This window comes from Protopterus annectens, chromosome 4.part0 (genome assembly GCF_019279795.1).
Source record: "Protopterus annectens isolate FY-2018-M chromosome 4.part0, PAN1.0, whole genome shotgun sequence".
Lineage (NCBI taxonomy): Eukaryota > Metazoa > Chordata > Ceratodontiformes > Protopteridae > Protopterus > Protopterus annectens.
In genome coordinates this window covers 932131426-932151625 of record NC_056733.1, presented here as the reverse complement: position 1 = coordinate 932151625, position 20200 = coordinate 932131426, and the positions used below count along the sequence as shown (strand labels likewise).

Here is a 20200-nt window from a genome sequence, read left to right as displayed (position 1 = left end):
CTGTGCCTGAATGAGGCAGTCGTCCAGGTAAGGGTAAATCTGTATATTTCTCTGTCTGCAAAATGCTATGGCCGGGGATAAACATTTGGTGAATACTCTGGGTGCAGTAAATAAGCCAAACAGTAGTGCAGAGAACTGAAAGTATTGTGATCCTGCTGTGAAGCGCAGGCATTTCCTGCAGGATTCCCTTATGGGGATGTGGAGGTAGGCATCTTTTAGGTCTAATGTCACTAGTCAGGCATTTTTTGTTAGCATAGGCAGCAGCTGCTGCAAAGTTAGCATTTTAAATCTGAGGACCACCAGGGAGGTGTTCAGAATGGATAGATCCAGGATGGGGTGCCAAGTTCCCTCTTTTCTGGGAACAAGAAATAGTCTGGAATAAAAGCCATTGCCTGTTTGATCTGAGGGGACAGGTTCTAATGCATCCTGGGATATGAGAGTTTGGACCTGTTTCAATGCCTCTGCCCCCTGATTTGGAGGCAAGTCTAGGTACCCTCTGGGAACTGGGAGTTCGCTGAAAGAGAATTTGTATCCCTGAAAAATTATCTTTAAGATGCATTGGTCCTTTGTTACAGAAAGCCAATTTTCTTTGAAGAGGGAGAGCCTTCCTCCTAGTTTTTGGTGAGTGAAGGGAGGGCACAGGGGGAAGAGGGAGTCATTGTGAGTTTTAACCATAAAAGGGTGGCTTAGAACTCCCTGCCTTTGGGGCAGAGGTTGTCCACTCCTTGCTTCTCTGCTGACCCTGGGATAGGGGGGCTGGACGGCCTGTCCCTGCGGGGCTTACCTTGGCCCTGTCTGCTACGAGCAGGGAAGGACCAGTGCTTAGAGGGAAAGTTCCTGCTGAACCTGGGAGGTTGAACCTGAAAGAAATAATTTACTGTTTGCATAGATTTTGCTTTGTCTTCCATCTTTTTAAGCACCTCTTCTGTTTTTAAGTACCTCTTCTGCTTTTACTCCAAACAAGCGGTCCTTATCCAGGGGTGCATCAATACGTTTAGACTTGACATGATCAGCGGGAGGTTGTTCCTTCAGCCATGTATGTCTCCTAATAACAGATCCTGTCACTGCTGCCCTGCTAGAGGCTTCTAGGGCGTCATATCCACAGTGTAATGAGTGTTTGGCCACTTGATAAGCAGAGTGTAGTAATTCTGCTAACTCTTTTGAATTGGCACAGTCAGGAAAGGTAGAAATCTTTTGTTTTAATAGTTCCAAAATGTGTTGCTGATATTTTAGCATATGGAACTGACAACTGATTACTCTGACAGCTAAGGCTGCAGAGGTGTATACTTTTTTACCCCATCTGTCCAGAGATCTTGAGTCCTTGTCAGGAGTAGGATTCTTAGCAGAACTAGTCTTAGCTCCTTTAGGTCCCTGTGTAATGACCTCTAGGTCTGCAGCAGGATTTGTGAGAATCCGGTACTCTAATACCTATCAAGTTTACTGGGAGCAAGTGGGAGGGCATCAGGGGCTAAGCTGGATTCATGGAAAACATCATCCACCACTTCTAAAATAGGGGGGATAGCCAGGGGTCTGTGCTGGGGCCGGTCCAGAAACTCTCTTTTTCTTAGACTGGGGGAAGTCCTGAGATCCCCACTGGAAATGTTCCCTGAGGGTATGAAGGGTTTCCCTGACGTAAAGGTCTTCTGGAGGAGAGGCAGAAGCGATGGATTCCTCTCTGCATCTGAATCCTCATAAGCAGAGGTTGCTGTTCCTCTTCAAAATCTGAATAGTCAGATTCCTCAGAATCCTGTTCTGTCATAATTTCTGGAGAAGGCTGCCTTTTCCTTTTAGAAGTTGTGGCCTGACTACCACGGATAAGGGAGATGAGATCCTCTGCCATTTTAAGCATTTGTGGTAGGGTGGTGGAGCAGGAGCAAGATGGTGGCTAGAAGCAGATTTTCTAGGAGTGGCCTGGCTTCTAGGCATGAGAGAATCTGTCGGTCTAAGAAACAGTAGTCGGATGAGAAGACTTTTTTTTGTCTAGATTCGGTAGTGCGAAAGGCCTCCTTGGAAGCCGGTGCCTGCGTTGCGGCTCAGGACCCAACAGAAGCAGAGACAGCCAAAGGCTCGGAAGGCAAAGAAGATTTCTGCGGCATACTGGCCTCCAAAAGGGTCTCGGTAGAGGCCTGAGTAAATAACAAATCAGACATCAGGGGCTGCGAAAGCGCCTCACTGAATTCCAGAGAACTGATGACCTGCTTAGCGGTACTGTCATCAGAAGGCTTAGCCTTGTGTGGTCTATCTATCTTTCTCTATGTATTTTTTCGGGATGTCCATGGATTGTTGGCTGATGGATGCCATATCGGAATGCGAAGATGGAAGATGAAACTGTCTACATTAATAGCTCTACGGCGAATGGTTCTCGCATTAAAGAGGGCACAGATCCGGCAAAGGGACACATCGTGGTCTGGGCCTAAACAAGTGACACAGTAAGAATGGAAGTCTTGGTGTGGGTTCTGCTTTCTTTTTCAGACATCGGTCAGTGCAAGAAAAAAGGATCCCCAACGGGGTACTTAGCTTTAGATATTTTCAGCTGAAATTCAAACTATGGTAGCGACAGACTGGCATTGGTGCGAACTACTTCTGCTACGGGCTCCATGGCAAGAAAGACTGATGTAATGACGTTGGCTGCCTTGCTTTATATAGCACTGACAACCTGACGTCAGACTACAGGCGACTGCAGCCGACGCAGAAAAACACTGACTCTGGTATTCGGGCTGGCCGAGGGCTACCACAGCAACGATAACCCACAGGTGATGACTGCAACAGTGAAACACGAAGATTATCATTTGTGTCAGTATGAGATTCAATGACAGCTCCTAATTTGCAATCATGTTCAAATTTAGTCAGCCAGAGACCACTGACATTAACCTTGACATCTGAGAAGTAAATGCCAGAAAGAGATACTTAAGGGGTATATGCTGACGGTGGAGGACACAATCTGAATCCATCAAGCCAGGGGATATTAAAAAAAAAAGCCAGAGCAATATCAATAAAGGCTGCACAGCCAGCCTAGTAAAAATATTCTCCCCAAAAAAGCAGTAGTTTCGGAAACACAATTCAAAGTAAACAATATATGCCAAAAGTCGCCCAATTTTTATAAAAATTAAAAGTCAAAAACAAATGATTAGAAACAGCATAAAACAGTTTTAGACAAGAAATAATGCATAAAATTATGAAAAATCTTGTCAGAAATGCTTAACATACAATATGGTTCCAGAATCTCGATCTGAATGAAAAAATCATTTATAATGCTGTAATCCTGCTCAATCCCCTTAAGTAATCCTAACACCAAGGAAAAACTGCAATGTCAACAAATTTTCCTGTCAACACTTCTAAACAAAACTTTTCATCAACAGAAGCAAAAAAGGTGCAATTACGTCAAGGCTCTGGAAGTATACATAAGAGGACTTCGATACTGAAGCAAGTTCAAAAGCAAACTTTATATTGAAGAAAGTAACCTCAGATGCAAATGAAGGCAACAACAAAGACATACATCATTAATAACCACAACCATAGTCGCATCAAGTGGCTTTGGTTTGCTTTTGGGAGTACTACAAAAGTATGACTAACCATACTAACCATAATGATGCATGTGTATATAAGGCAAGAAAATTTGGGCTTTGAATCACAGAACTAATTTCCTTTTTTTGTTTGTGGGACCCAAACACACACACAAAACACTCTCCCCACAGAAAATGAATGAACCAAAAAAAGGAAATGAACACAGATTCACATCATTTACAGATTACAAGTCAGCAATATACAAAATGGAAGTAGGATGGTTGTATCCCAAAATATGAGACTGACCTTTATTAAAACTGCTCATTTGTCATTTGTGGGACAAAAGATTACACTTAGCAACTGGTACATGAAATGAAAAAGCTACAGATAAGTGTTTCAAATGCGCATGATCACAAAAGATTACACTTAGCAACTGGTACATGAAATGAAAAAGCTACAGATAAGTGTTTCAAATGCGCATGATCACAAAAGATTACACTTAGCAACTGGTACATGAAATGAAAAAGCTACAGATAAGTGTTTCAAATGCGCATGATCACAAAAGATTACACTTAGCAACTGGTACATGAAATGAAAAAGCTACAGATAAGTGTTTCAAATGCACATGATCACAAAAGATTACACTTAGCAACCGGTACATGAAATGAAATGAAAAAGCTACAGATAAGTGTTTCAAATGCGCATGATCACAAAAGATTACACTTAGCAACCGGTACATGAAATGAAATGAAAAAGCTACAGATAAGTGTTTCAAATGCGCATGATCTTTAAGTGTGGTAACTTCTGGAGAAAGCTGTCAAATGTTAATTTACTAAAATTTAAACATAATCAAAGAATTCATTAAGAAGGACCCAAAGGACCCCAGAGCTTAGATCTATGCAGTGACATCACTGCTTCTCCCCTGAGAAGGACTAAGTCGATAGGTGATGCCTCTTCTCAGCTGGTTTTCTAACCATTTAAGCCTTTCTTACAGCCTTGAGTAGAGGGGCGATTGCTTGCTGACTGAATTCATGGTAAAAAGTGCAGTCCTTAACATCTTAGTCCAAACCCAAACAGACTAGGTATACAGGATGCATATCCAGGTTTATTATCTTTTGGGAATATTTGTACTTCCTAAAATAAGGCTGTAACTGCATTCCTGCCAACGCAGCAAGAATAACAAATACTAATCAAACAATAATTTTCGTGAAACCTAGAAAACCAGCTTTTCAGCAAACACATCTCGTGACTACATTTCGGGTAGCTGTTAAGCTCTGGGGAGGATGGTCTTCAAATGGGAGAAAAGGCAACGAGAAGTCAGAGACTGCCACACTGTTAATGTTGTATGATTAAGCAGACACAGTTCATCCTGGTAGTGGAACTTTCTAAAGTAATACAAGCCTTAGTGGTAGAGACCCTGAAAAAGGCTGATCCTTCTCCTGTCATTTGTTACACACATATCTGATGCTGCCCTCACTGACTGCACCACAAGATCAAAGGGAAAAAAGCACTTCTGTATGTGTAGCTGGGGTAGCAGCTATTTGGCTTCCTTATACAGAAGACTGGGTCTGCACCTTTCCCCTCTAGGCTTTTGAATACTAGCTAAAACTTTAATCACCCCTGTCGTGCCTTTTTAAGGCAGTGTCAAATGACAAACCCTACCAACATAGTAAAATCAACTTAACTGAACCTCAAGGTGTTGCTGCTCCATGCCAGGAGCGTAAATAAAATAACTCACTCCCTTACAGACATCTGTCTGTACAGTTACTGAGACATGGTTTAAAGCAGCATAGAGGACCCGAGCAGTGTAAGGTTTCAGTGCCTTCCACACTTTCAGACCAATGGATGCAAAGACAAGGGCTAAAGGTGGAGGTGTCCTGAAATAGAGCAGAAACGAGCATACCCCTAGGGTGGTCAAACAGGATGACATGCTGGAGTTTCTCCATGTGCAGATCACCATTGACAAAATCCCCTACCATATCCTAGCCAGCTATAGGTCACCCTGCATGTCCCAAGAAGCTCACAATGCATACTTGGACTCACTGGAGAGATTTACCATCCAACCTAGTACCCCACTCATGGGACACTGTAATTACCCCTCTACAGACGGGGAATCCAAAATGGCCTCACATCTACAGGCACAGAGATTCCTGGACTTCACAAATACAAACACCCTTGACCAAATATATAAATCACTCACTATGGGCTCCAACATACTGGACCTTGTGTTTACAAATATGGGAGAATACTGTACCCCACACCCAACGTCTCATCCTCCTTGGTAAGGTCCAACCATAAGCTATCTCCTTTGAAATCAAAATCAGCTTCATAAAACCAATAACTGGAACTGTTCCAAGGCAAATTACCTTTTATTAAGTGATAGTTTGTTGAAATTCAATGTTCTCCAAACCCAGAGAACACAACAGCCTATGCTGAATTGCTCTCAGAAACTCTGTACAATCATGTCAATGGCTACACAGAGGATGCTGCACCCTACACCAGAAGGAAGCCCAAGACTAGCACCAGCAACAAACTGTCCTGGTGGCATCACAAATTAAACAGGACATATAACAAAAGGAAAAAATTATGGCAAAAATCAGGAAGGGTAATTCCCATAAAGATATAAACTCTCTCATCAAAATAAATAGGCAACTAAGAGGGCCAGCTTGGATGTCAGAATAGCCTACCAGGTGAAGGATAGCCATAAGGCCTTCTTCAACTATGTCAGAAACCTCTAGGGCAACACACAACAATGTGCTGGACTGGTAGTTAATGGCAACACACAACAATGTGCTGGACTGGAAGTTAATGGCAACACACAACAACGTGCTGGACTGGTAGTTAATGGCAACACACAACAATGTGCTGGACTGGTAGTTAATGGCAACACACAACAATGTGCTGGACTGGTAGTTAATGGCAACACACAACAATGTGCTGGACTGGTAGTTAATGGCAACACACAACAATGTGCTGGACTGGTAGTTAATGGCAACACACAACAATGTGCTGGACTGGTAGTTAATGGCAACACACAACAATGTGCTGGACTGGTAGTTAATGGCAACACACAACAATGTGCTGGACTGGTAGTTAATGGCAACACACAACAATGTGCTGGACTGGTAGTTAATGGCAACACACAACAATGTGCTGGACTGGTAGTTAATGGCAACACACAACAATGTGCTGGACTGGTAGTTAATGGCAACACACAACAATGTGCTGGACTGGTAGTTAATGGCAACACACAACAATGTGCTGGACTGGTAGTTAATGGCAACACACAACAATGTGCTGGACTGGTAGTTAATGGCAACACACAACAATGTGCTGGACTGGTCGTTAATGCTGCCACATTCACAGATCCTGCCAATAGAGCAAACTCGTAGTGGGCAAATTCATTTCCAACTTTACCCTCCTCTCACCTGCAACCATTCCCCAAGAAATGCCTTCAAACATAACCCCTCCAACTATAACTAGAGAGCATGTACTGACTGCACGTGCTAAAGTCAAGAAAAGAGCCTCAATAAGCCCCAATACCATCCCAGGATGCCTCCTGAACAGTCTTAAATATGGCTTATCAGGACCTCTGGTGTCATTATTTAACTACAGTCTTAAAACAGAGAATGGAGAAAAGTGACAGCCATCAGACCATCAACAGATCAGGGAAACTACAGACCTATTTGTCTGACTAGTCTTATTTGCAAAGCCATGGAAAAAATATCATAGAATTTATCAACAAGGAAACAGAAGACCTTCAGACACTGGATTCATCCCAGCTTGTCTTTGTCAAAGGAATGTTATTCTTACCGAGTATGGTTGACTCTTTGAAGAGGTCACCAAGGCAATGGATGAGGGGAAAATGGTGCATACTGCCAACCAAGATATAGCTAAAGCATTTGATACAATACTTCAACTTGGGTATTGTCAACAAACTTAAGAAACTAGCAATAAACCCCATTACAACATGCTAGACAGCTAGCTGGCTCACTGACAGGATCTGAAGGTTAGAATCAGTAAGGCCACCTCCACAAAGAAGCTGACCACCAGTGGAATACCACAGGGCTCTGTACTAGGCCAACTCCTCTTTGGTATCTACGTCTCAGATGCCAAAGCCAATGTCAAAGGCCTATGGCTAACCAGGTTCGCACATGATCGCAAACCGGGAGCAGTCACTGAATACCCCTGTGATGAGAACACCCTACAGGAAGGTATAACACAGACAAATGCTTGATGCCAAAGCCATGTCTTAAAACTCAAAACCAATAAATGCATTACACTATGTTTTGGGAAGATAACCACTCTGGGTAACTAAGTCATCAATAAAACACCCTTAAAAGTTGATTCAGTAGTCAGGGATCTGGGAACTCATGTAGATAGCATCTGGACTTTGGCTAACATGTATCCAAGGTAGTAAGAAAATCCTATGTTGCTCAACTTACAAATAAGGACTTAGCATCTAGGTCCAAAGAGGTCATCATACCAATGTACTCGGCCTTCATCAGACCCATCGTGGAGTATAATGCCCCCTTTATTAAGTACCTGATCAGACACATGCAGTAGCTGGAATGTCTAATAAGGTTGTTTACAAAAAGAATACAGGGAATAAACAAAAATGCCTGTGCCAACCACCTCAAAGCTCTGTCTCTTTACTCAGTATCAAACAGACTTCTGAGAGGTGATCTTTGCCTAGCATACGAAGCATCCCTGGACCTCATTTTGATGAATCTTTTACACATCCGTAAAAGAAAACATCAGAACTAGAAGATTATAATTTCTAAATTTTGGTTGTGACCTAAATAGGACATGTTGGAGAGAGAGATGCTTCTCAGAGAATTCCCATTCTCTGGAACAGGCTCCCCATCCATGTGACGCAGAGTTCCTTCCCTATCCCGACTTAAGCACAACTTGGACGAGTAGATGGGTAATCTGAAATTCACCCCTGGTCTGGCGCGAAAGGTCTCTGATGGACACCGGCAATCAGTGAATCACCTCATATATAAATCAAATTTGTGGGTGACATTTGGGTTGCCTGCCTAGGCTTATAAGAGCCCTAGTGATCATTAATTCAGAGACCTGTTTCAATTTTCCATCTCGGCAGCAACTGTGGTTGTAATGAAAAAGAAAAGCTGAAAGAAATTATCAGTCAAAGAGGAAGAGAAGTGGAATAAAAAAGGTACCACCCATGTCACAGTCTATGCCAGTACTCAGAAAACAGATGAAATTTCAAAATGCTAATATGCGGTGGATCATAAGGAAATAAACAATCACCTTTTCTGAAAGTACTTTTAGAGCAAAAGCACAAGTTCAAACCCTTTTCATACCTGAGGTGACAAACTCCTTAACCATCTCTTTGCAATGTGAAGACAGAATCTGAAGGCACTTATCTTGTCATTTCCTAAATTTAAAAAAATGTACATATATTATTGTTTTTGTATAAACGACACATAGTTAAAAACATATGTCCAGAAAAGGTTATACAGTTACCAATTACACCCTCAGATCTTAAACAGCATTTATTAAAAGCCACATGGAATGGAACTAGGTCTGTTTGATGTGGTTCTCATGAAAGCTGGTTCTTGTGAAGACCTAACCCTTTACTTTTAACAGTGGTCCTCAACTACTTTTGACCATCTGCTTTCTGGCGACGAGAAATTCTAGCAAATGGATCCAACAGGCATGGCTCCTCCCCCAATCATTAATGTAACAAGACCAAGGGAAATCCAAACACCAATTTTCTCAATTTGTTATAGTCAACATGTTCCAACCAAAGACAGTGGAGTAAGGAGGTTCAAAATAAGACTGCCCACCAAATTCTCAGAAGACAGGTTGCTGGGAATTAGAACTTGCTTGCTGATATGCTGCTGAAGATTTGGGAGTTAAAGGAGCTACTTATGCAGTAATTCGCATTCTTCCAGAAAATCCCTGTCAGGAGGTCCCTACCTTCCTTGGAAAAATTCATAGCAGTAAAACAGGATGTGGGAAGGGAGCAAGAGAGGCAGCCTGCCAACTGTACTCCTAGCTCTGGACTGAATGCTCACCCAAATATTGACCGAAGGGGTACAATATGCTCCTTAGTGCTGCAGCATGACTGTCCCTTTTACATGCTGCAAATGCAGTCATTCCTCCGACGGAATGAAGCTTAATAGGATTACAAAGCATTAACCTCCTGAAATGTACAGCTTTGATCTAGAAATACCCAAAGCAAGCCTCCTGAAATGCACAGTTTTGAACCACACATACCCAAAGCAAGCCTCCTGAAATGTACAGCTTTGAACCAGACATACCCAATGGCATCAAAAATACACTTTCTGCTGAAGGTCAGACCTCCTGAACCCCCTTACTAAACACTAATCCTTGCAGGTTTTACAGTTAATAAGGCTATTCCTCCTCAGTCCCATTTAGAGTACAAGGTTACAATTTGCGTGTTTCACTTCAGAGTAGTTCAGCAATCCAAGTTTCCCCTAGAACAGCTTATCCCTCTTTTATAACACACAGAACAACAAACACTTTCAAACAGCCTATTTTGATGATCAGATTTGCCAGCTTTAACATACATAAGAAAGATGGTTGTTTAGTCTGAAACCCTTAGAAAGGTAAAGCACACAGGGTATACACATACCTCTCAAGTGCCCAGAATTCTGGAGAATGCCCAGAATTTTTCCTCACATTTTTGGCCTGTTCTTCATAAAATCTGTGGTTTCCTGGCAATTAATAACGACTGAATTAAAAAAATGACAGACATTTGCATTTTAGACGTCATATCCTTCAGAAAATGTCTGCTAATGCAAAACCTGCTATTCTACCAACATTTTATATTTATAAGAGCAATATTCAAAATCTGTCCCTGACAGCCTCTGTCCTCTCATTATTTTTGATTTTGTCCAGAATTCTTGCACTAAGAAGTTGATGGGTATGGGCATATAGTACCTGAATATTCTTCTATCATCCATGGCATTTACAAGCAGACTTCTGAGAGGAGTCTTACCAAAAACCCTAGACCATTCTTCCGTTGCAGTGCCCCCTCCTCCACCTGAGACAAGATGTGTCTGTGAGGGAGGTAACCTGGGAAAGCATACCTGCTGAGACAAGATAAGAGTGAAGCCACCACTACAGATGAGTCCTATGCGATGACATAACCTAAAGGAGTGAGAAAGAGAGTTGAACTTTTGAGACCATTGTTACAAAAGTAGCCACTTCAAAATCCTTAAATGGAAAAGAGTGAACTGCACCATTAATACTGATGACGCCATGAGACCACAATACCTTCAAAACAAATCTCACAGAAGGGCGAACGAGCACCAGAAGATTTTGTACTGCCATTCTCAAGGATAAGATTCGGTCTTGTGGAAGAGAGATCAGGGTTATAGTCGTGTCAAAATGGCATCCCAAAAAGACTAAACATGAAGTGGGAATCAGACTGGATTTTCCTAGATTGAAGGATATGATTCTCAGCAATTTTCAAAGTCAGTTTCGGTGAACGCAAAAAAAAACCCCTCCTCCAAATCCATTCACCAAGGCCACCTTCAGCAAACATTAAAATATTTTTTTTTTTGCAGGAGACAAGAACCCTATACTCCCAATGTGGGGGGACAGTCCCTTCCCTATTCCATGGAATTACATATACCAACTCCAAGGTGACACAACATTGAAGAAAAAGAATCTCCAATGTTGCTGAAAGTGGTTTTAGTAAACTGCCTTCAATTTCTTTGCATTTATTAAAATAACATTAGACGAGATGACATGTTCCTGATGGATATGCCTGTGGAAGTACATAGCTGAAGAAAGTAATCCCTGGCTTACTTAAGACTCTTTGAACAGGCAGTCAGTAGCCAGTTGCCCAGGTAAGGGAATATCTTGAATCCCAAATGGGCTGCTACTACTTCCATGCATTTGGTAAATAAAGCATGCCCTGAGCTAGTATGGTGGGACCTACTGGTTGGGCCTTTTTTGCAGAATAGAATGAATCTCTTGCATAGCAGCCTTTGCCTGACTGGGAGGGACATCTGGCAATGGAAGGGAGAACTTCCAAAAATGGAATGCAAGAAATTCTGGATATGATTCATCTTACTCACTTGTCTTATGTGATGGCAAACCACAGGTGGTGGTAGACAGACATGCAATCCCTTCACTGCCCCCAGAGTGCAGCTAACAGGCAAACATTCAGGTATTCTGGGAACATCTGTCAGAAAAAAGGAGCAGTGGAAATAAGAAGTTATGTACTCACCATAACGTTCCATGTGAGTTGTTCCATCTCACCTTCATTCTTTACTGATGGGTTCGGAGCCAACCCATCAGCTTTGATACGGCCGTTTGCAAAGCTCAAGGTTTACCAGTAGCTCTAGACCAAGCCCCTTATCCGATGATGCATTGCTGGAATTACCTCAGATCTTGTTTACTGCGTGTACTATATCCATGTAAGAGAACTACCCTCCCATATAGAGGAAGAAGGATTGAGTAACCAGGATGAGACAAGCCTCTAGGTCAATTATCAGCCAGGTGGAGGATGGAGACAGGGAGGGACGCAAGAAAGAAGGTGAGATGGAACAACTCACATGGAACGTTATGGTGAGTACATAACTTCTTAATGTGAAATTGTTCAATCTCGCCATTCATTCTTTACTGATGGGTAGCGTCCCTAGCACCCTCAATCTCGGGTGGCTCATGGGAGTACATTCTTCAGGACCGTAGACCCAAAGGAAGCCCTGTCCCTGGAGGCCTTATCAACTTTGTAATGAGTGATAAAGGTATGAGGTTTAGACCAAGTGGCTGCAGCACAAATGTTATCAAGGGGCAATTTGGCTTGGAATGCCGAAGATGTAGAAACTGCCCTGGTAGAATGAGCCTTAATCTTATATAGTAAGGGCATATTAGCAGCTGAATAAACAAAGGTAATACAATCAGATAGCCATTTAGAAAGCGTTTTAGCCACTGGTCTACCTTTTCTGGCTTCAGAGAATGATACAAAGAGTTGGTCTGATTTTCTAACATCTTTTGTTCTATCCAGATAATATCTGAGCTGTCTGTGAATGTCAAGTTGTGCAGCATATACTCCAATTTATTGGAATGGCTAGGGAAGAAGACTGGCAACTCAATGACTTGGTTGATATTGGATTCTGAACAAACTTTGGCTAAAAAGGAGGGGTTTGCCTTAAGAGATACTCTGTCAGCATGAAAAACTAAATAAGGAGGATTGATAGATAGGCTTGACGTTCTGACACTCTGCAGGCGGAAGTAATAGCCACCAGAAATATATTTTTCCATGATAAGAACTTGAGATCACAAGATGATGCTGGTTCAAACGGGGGGAGGATTATACGAGACAGCATGAAGTTTAGATTACAAGGAGAATAAGATGTTTTCACTGGAGGTCTCCTGGAAGGTTCCTTTGAGAAAAGCCTTGGACAGCTTGTGGGACATTAAGTTTAACCCGTCAGCTCCGAGATGAAAGTTAGATATAGCAGCCAACTGGACCCAAACTGTAGAGGCTGCAGATCCTTTATTAAAGATCATAGTTAATCATTCTAAAATGGATGTCAAGGGGGCTTGATAAGGATCAATGTTCTGCTTACAGACCCATATGGAAAATCTCGTCCACTTACTAAGATATAATCTTCTAGTAAACGGCTTATCGGAAGACAAGAGGATCTGCCTTGTCTCATTGGAAAGGTTATGAATCCTGGCTATGAGGGGAACTGGAGCAGCCAAGTTGTTAGCTTCAGTGACTGTAATAAAGGATGGAGGTCCCCCGACGGACGTGCCAGAAGGTCCGGAACTCGGTCCAGAATCCATGGATCCTCCAATAGATGATGATGAAGAAATGGGAACCAAATCTGCCGAGGCCAAGGAAAGGCTATAAGAATGATAGTCCTTCCCAGCGACATTGCTTTCTGTAGAAATCTGGGGATTAGAGGGAATGCATAGAAGAGACCCAGGGGCCAATCATGAACGAGTACATCTCTCGGGGGTTCTCCCGGAGGGGGAATCAGGGCAAAGTAGCTTCTGTATATCGTGTTGATGTGACTGGCAAAAACATTGCAGCAAGGCTGGCCCCACTTGTGGAAAATCCTGTCCGATATCTCTTGCTTGAGGGACCACTCGTGCGGCAACAAGATTGTCCTGCTCAGTTTGTCTGCTATCACGTTGGATCTACCTGGGATGTGTGCTGCCAAAAGAAAGCGCTGGGAGGAGACAGCCCACTGCCAAACTCCGAGGGATTCTCGGCAAAGGGGATAAGAATTGGTCCCGCCTTGCTTGTTCAAGTACCAGACTACTGACATATTGTCTGTCTGAATTGCAATCGTCCCTAGAGGAAGAGAGTCCTGGAAGTACTGCAATGCCAGAAGTACTGCTCTCATCTCCAGAACATTGATATGTAGATGTGACTCTTGATCCGTCCATGTGCTGTGGGCAGTCTTTCTCTGAAAATGCCCCCCAATCAGGGAAGCGTCCGTGGCCACAGTGGCTACTGGAGGGGGTAGTACAAAGGGGAGTCCTATGGTTACATGAAGAGACGTCAACCACCACTGGAGATCTCTCTTGCAAGAGTTCTTAATTAAAATCATGTTATTCATTGCAAGTTCCTGATAAGACCATTGAGTGAACAGCAGCCATTGAAGAATCCACATATGCATCCTTGCTAATGGTATGGTCAAGATCGCTGCAGCCATCAAACCCAATGCTTTTAAAACTTCTGTGGCTGGTGCTCTGTCTTTCGATACCAATAAGCTGACATGCTGGCGAAGAAGAAAGACCCTCTCAATTGGTAGTCGTAGAGTGGTGGTTGAAGTGTCTAACTCTGCCCCTATAAAGACAATATGCTGCGATGGCGACAAGGCAGACTTTTCTGAGTTGACTGTAATGCCTAAGTGATTGCAGAGTGTCAGAGTGTATTCCCCTTGCCTGAATCAGTTGATGCCTGGTGGTGGAGGTAAGGAGCCAATTGTCTAGGTACGGAAAAACCTGGAATCCTAGACACCTCAGGTGAACCATGACCAGTGTCATGCATTTGGTGAACACTCTGGGAGCTGTAGTGAGACCAAAGGGCAGGATTCGAAATTGATAATGATTGGCTCCCAGCCGGAAACGCAGATGATCTCTGGATGGCCTGGCCATTTTTATGTGGTAGTATGCATCCTTGAGATCTATCGAGCACATCCAATTGTCTCTCCCTAAAAAGGAAGTACAGACTGTAGCATGACCATCCAGAACTTCTCTTTCTTGACAAATTGGTTGAGTCTGCTGAGGTCCAAAATAGGTCTCCATTCCCCTGTTTTCTTTGGAACCAAATAGAATCTTGAGTAAGTTCTGGATCCTATTTGGTCTACTGGGACTGGCTGGATAACTCTCTTTCTAGCAACTTGCTGAGCTCTATAGTTGCTTGTTCCCTGTAACAGGGTGGAACGTCCGGGATTCTCCTTGGGGTGTGGGTAGAGTGGAGAAAGATATGAAATATCCTCTGGATATAATACTTTGTACCCAATTGTCATTTGTTATATCTTGCCAGGCATGTGGGTACAAAGATAAGCGACTCCCGACTGCCTCCAGAGCAGGACAGTTGGGCCTCCTTTCGGGTGCACTGATATGGTTGACCAGAGAAGTGATTTCTGTCACCCTGGTGTTGCGGACCCCCTCTGCTGCAAGGGTGGCGTCTTCCATTATTACAGAGGGGGTTTCACCACATGTGTTCGGAAAGGCTCCTTGGGCTTTTCGGAACCACACTGCACTGAACTAGTGCAAAATAGCACAAAATATACTCAACCTACTGATATTGCCAACATCCTGGCAGATAGATTCAGTGCAAACTTCACCACCCCCCTCTCACCTCCAAAAGGGCCCACAACAATACCAGAAAAGTGTAGTGTCCCAAAAATCACTGACGCACAGGTGAAAACAGCCCTTTCAAAAGCCAAAAACACAGCACCAATGGGACCAGATGGTGTCCCAGGCTGCGTCTTGCACGAACTGCAGAACGAACTAACCCCCCACCTAAACACGCTGTTCAACCTCAGCCTCTCCACAGGCTATGTGCCCACAGAATGGCGCAAATCAACAGTTATTCCTCTCCACAAAGGAGGGGCCACAACTGACCCTGGTAACTATTGCCCCATAAGCTTGACTAGCCTGGTCTGCAAGGCTATGGAGCGCATCATGGAACTCATTAACAAAGACATTGGGAACCTCCAAACACTTGACCCGACCCAGTTCAGCTTTAAGGGCAGATCATGCCTACTAAACCTTGCTGACTTCTTCGAGACAGTCACCAAGGCCATAGACAAGGGAAAGGTGGTTCACACAGCCTACCTTGACCTCGCCAAGGCTTTCGACACCATTCCCCACTCGGGTATTACAGAAAAACTCACCAGCCTGAACATAAACCCTTACGTCACGAGATGGGTTGCCAACTGGCTTACAGACAGAACTCACACGGTTAGACTAGCGGGCTCTAAGTCCGACTCTAAACCAGTCACAAGTGGTGTCCCGCACAGCTCGGTTCTGGAACCCCTACTGTTCAGCATATACTTCTCAGACGTACAGGCAAACAAAGGAGGACTATGGCTAACCAAGTTCGCTAATGACTGGGAGCCATAACTGACTCTCCAGCTGACAAGGACATCCCCCAAAGGGGCCTTACTGTGACGGACACCTGGTGTCAAAGTCATGGCCTCAAGCAAAATGCCAAAAAATGCATAGACATCCTATTTGGGAAAAACAAAACACCCACAAATTACCACATAGGTGGCAGCCCCCTTAATACAGAAGAGGTAATAAGAGATCTGGAGACCCAGGTAGATAGTAATCTCTCCTTTGACGATCATATTGCCAAAGTAGTTAGGGAATCCTTCTGTGTGGCCCATCTAATTACTAAAGGGTTCGCATCTAGAAATAAAGAGGTTATAGTGCCCCTCTATTCATCACTCATTAGACCCATCATATAGTACAAGGCCCCATTTGTGATGTACCTCACACGACACTTCCAACAGCTGGAAAGACCACAAAAGTACCTCAGCAAGAGGATTACTGGTCTCAAACATATGTCCTATGCAGCCCGACTGAAAAAACTCCGGTTGTACTCAGTGGCACATCGCTTACTCAGAGGTGATCTCTGCCTGCCTTACAAAGCCATGTCCAACTCAGAATTGATGGAGATGTCCACCTAAAGAAATCCAAGTCACTACAAGCCACACGCTCTAGTGAGCTAAACCTCGCCACAACAAAAGATAGAACATGCTGGAGGGATAGATTCCTGTCACAGAGACTCCCCATGCTTTGGAACAAAATTCCAAATTACATCAGGCAGAGCCCCTCACTAACACTCTTCAAGAGAAACCTTGACGAGTGGATGGGTAACAGAAAATACACCCCTGGGATGACTTTACTAGCTCTGCTTGACAGAAGATCAGTTAATCAATGGGGCGGCGAAAGCAGACACACATTGGCTAGGCTTATAAATGCCCTCGGGCAGATAGCCTAGTACCTACCTATTAACATATTCCCTTCCCTTTGGCTTTTGGGGTAAGGACGAGTAGGGGTGGAAAAACGGACTCCAATGGCAGACAGGGTCTTTCCCTCCTGCTCACACCTGGTGAGAGTTTCCTTCACTTTGGGCTTAAACAGAGATGAGCCATCAAAAGGGGTGTTGACAAATGAAGACTTAAAGGTCTCCATGAAGGAACACAAGCGCATCCAGGAATGTCTTCTTAGAGCAATTCCTGTATTGGCTGCCCTACTCGTCCCATCGGCTGCATATGATATGAGCCGCATGGACGAGTTTACAATGGAATTTAGGGCAGCCAGCTGGGCGGCAACTTTGTCAGAAGCCCCTGCAGCTACAGTACCTTGAAGAGTATCTCCCAACTCTTTGAGGAGATCTCTTTGAAGTCTAGTGAAATGGGTCAAATAGTTCAGGGATCGGGGTGTAAAAGTCACTGAACTAAACATGCATTTCCCATATCGATCCATGATCCTGGACTCGTCTCAGACATTTCCTTCTTGGTGGCCGCCGCCACCACCATGGCATCAACAGGGTCTCCCTTGGACAAAAAGGCTTTCTCTATGGGGGCAGAAATGAACTTATTAGGTCTCTGAGTGACAAGTTCTATGGACTTCGGTGACTCCCACACCATCCGAGAGGCCAGCTGCATGAGCTCATTGAAGGGCGGAGACCCTATGTAAGGTTGAGACCTGAAAGCTTTCAGGAGAAAGTACAGTTGTGTACACCTACCATAAATGTAGATGTTCGAGTGTCTTCACTGTTGCAGTCATAACTGTAGGGTGCTCCTGCCGGCAGGCAGCCCGAGGTCGGCCAGAATCCCAAAGTCTGGGTCTGGCATCGGCTGTACCAGCTAGCCCCCTGACGTCAGAACGCAGAGGTATAAAGCTGACAGCCGACGCCATCTTCTCCAGTCTTTCTTGCCCCAGATGTCAGAAGTCCCCCAAAATAACCAAAAGGTGTCCAAAAGGAAACACAAATACACCACAAAAGAAAAGGCAGATAAGAGGGGATAGGTGGGAGACTGCAACAGTGAAGATACTCGAACATCTACATTTATGGTAGGTGTACACAACTGTACTATGTTCTTCGTGTTTCACTGCTGCAGTCATAACTGTAGGGTGGAATCCCAAAGCTGTGGAGAGGGAGGAGGTTATGCAGAAGAAGGGGCAGCCAGAAGACCCTGCAAGACAGCAGAGGCAAAACCTGCCCTAGACTTAGAATATAAAGGGAGATTATAGTGCTTAGAAAAAGTATGCACTGAACTCCAGGTGGCAGCTTCCAAAATGTCCTTGGTAGGAACTCCTCTGAGAAAAGCTGCTAAAGTGGCAGCTGCTCTAGTAGAATGACTTCTAACAGTACCTGGAATCTGCTTCCCAAAGTGAGAGTAACAAAACCTTATTCCATGGGCAATCCATTTGGAAACAGTTTGTTTAGAGATAGCCTTGCCTAGAGAACTGGAGGCAAAAGAGATAAACAACTGATCAGATTTTCTGAAATCTTTAGTTCTGTCCAGGTAAAACCGTAGTTGTCTGTGTACGTCCAATGAATGCAAAATCCTTTCCCCTTTGTTTTGAGGATTAGGAAAGAAAGTAGGAAGGAGAATAGTCTGATTTAAAGCCACCTTAGAAATCACTTTAGGCATAAATATAGGATTGGTCCTCAAGGCAACTCTGTCTTGGTGGAAAACAAGGTATGGTTCCACAGCCATGAGAGCTTGCAACTCTGACACCCTTCTGGCAGAAGTCAATGCTAATAAAATAACTGTCTTCCAGGATAAGAACTTGATATCCGAAGTAGCAGCAGGCTCAAAGGGAGGTAAAGTAAGTTTTTCCAAAACATAATTAAGATCCCAAGCAGGAACAGGAGGAGTTCTAGGAGGTCTTAAATTCTTAGCCCCTCTCAAGAATTGGCTCACCAGCTGGTGAGAGAAAATGGGGGGATCAGTGTTGTAATGAGCCGAGATAGCAGAAGCATGGATTTTAATGGAAGAAAAGGAGAGGCCTTTAAGCAAAAGGTCAGAGAGGTAAAGAAGAATGGAAGAAATGTCAGGTGAAAAAGGATCAGAACCTCGATCCCGCATCCAAATACAAAAATCTTTTCCATTTTGAAGCATAAGATTTTCTAGTGCTAGGGCGCCTGGCTTCTAAGAGAACATCCAAAACTTGTTTGGGAAATACAGAAGGAATCAAAGGCTCTTGTAGAGCCAAGCTGCCAGGCAAAGAGTCTTGATTTGAGAGTGTAGCATCTGACCCTGATGCTGGGACAGAAGAGAAGGAAATAGAGGCAGGATCCAAGAACAGGTGTCTTAAAGTTGGATACCAAAACTGCCGAGGCCAATTTGGAGCTATCAAGATGATAACCTTGGGTCTGTCCTGTTTTATTTTCAGTAACACCCGAGGCAGAAGAGGAAGAGGAGGGAAGGCATCCGAAGATTCCTCCAGCTGAAGGACAGGGCATCCACTTTCCAGGCTGTTTTGTGGAAGGACCTGGTGCAAAAGAGAGGCAGCTGATGATTGAGATGGGATGCAAACAGATCTATCCGAGGGCAACCCCAAACTGTCGTAATCCTGCTGAATACGTTGGGGTCTAGCATCCATTCGTGAGGATTCAAAAGATTTCTGCTTAGGCTGTCTGCTAAGAGATTCTGTTTTCCTGGAATGAATTGAGCTTGTAGATGCAGATTCAGGTTTAGAGCTGTGTCCCATAAAATCATGGCTAGTCTGCCAAGGAGGTATGAGTGAGAGCCCCCCTGCTTGTTTATATACCACATGACTGTGGTATTGTCTGTGTGAATCAGAAGATGCCCTGGTTCCAAAAGATTCTGGAAGGCTAGAAGAACATTTTGGACTGCTAACATTTCCTTCAAGTTGATGTGCCAGGGAAGATGCTTCTTGTCCCAATAGCCCTGCTAGCAATTATTCAGGTAATAAGCTCCCCAAGCATAATCTGAGGCGTCTGTGGTTATGATCTGAGCAGGAAGAGGTAAACAAAAGGGTTTCCCTTCGTTCAAAGCACAAGCCCTGGACCACCAAAGGAACTCCGAATCAGAGGTATCATTGTTTCCAGGCTGTGGTAATGTTGAGACCACACACTCTTTAGGTACCATTCAAGTTTTCTCATATGAAGCCTTGCATTTGGAATCAACAGGATGCAAGAAGCCATGTAGCCCAAAGCCTGCAGGAATTTCCTTGCAGTGAG

At 43.8% G+C, this 20200-nt stretch overlaps 1 protein-coding gene across 1 annotated transcript in view; it reads right to left on the bottom strand.

The window, feature by feature from the left end:
* The window catches only part of KNTC1 (kinetochore associated 1), a 3090908-nt gene that overhangs the window by 904737 nt on the left and 2165971 nt on the right, over positions 1-20200 (bottom strand). Inside the window, exon 49 of the mRNA XM_044068909.1 lies at positions 8832-8905. Coding sequence (XP_043924844.1) covers positions 8832-8905 — 74 coding nt within the window. The remainder of the gene's footprint in view (positions 1-8831; positions 8906-20200) is intronic.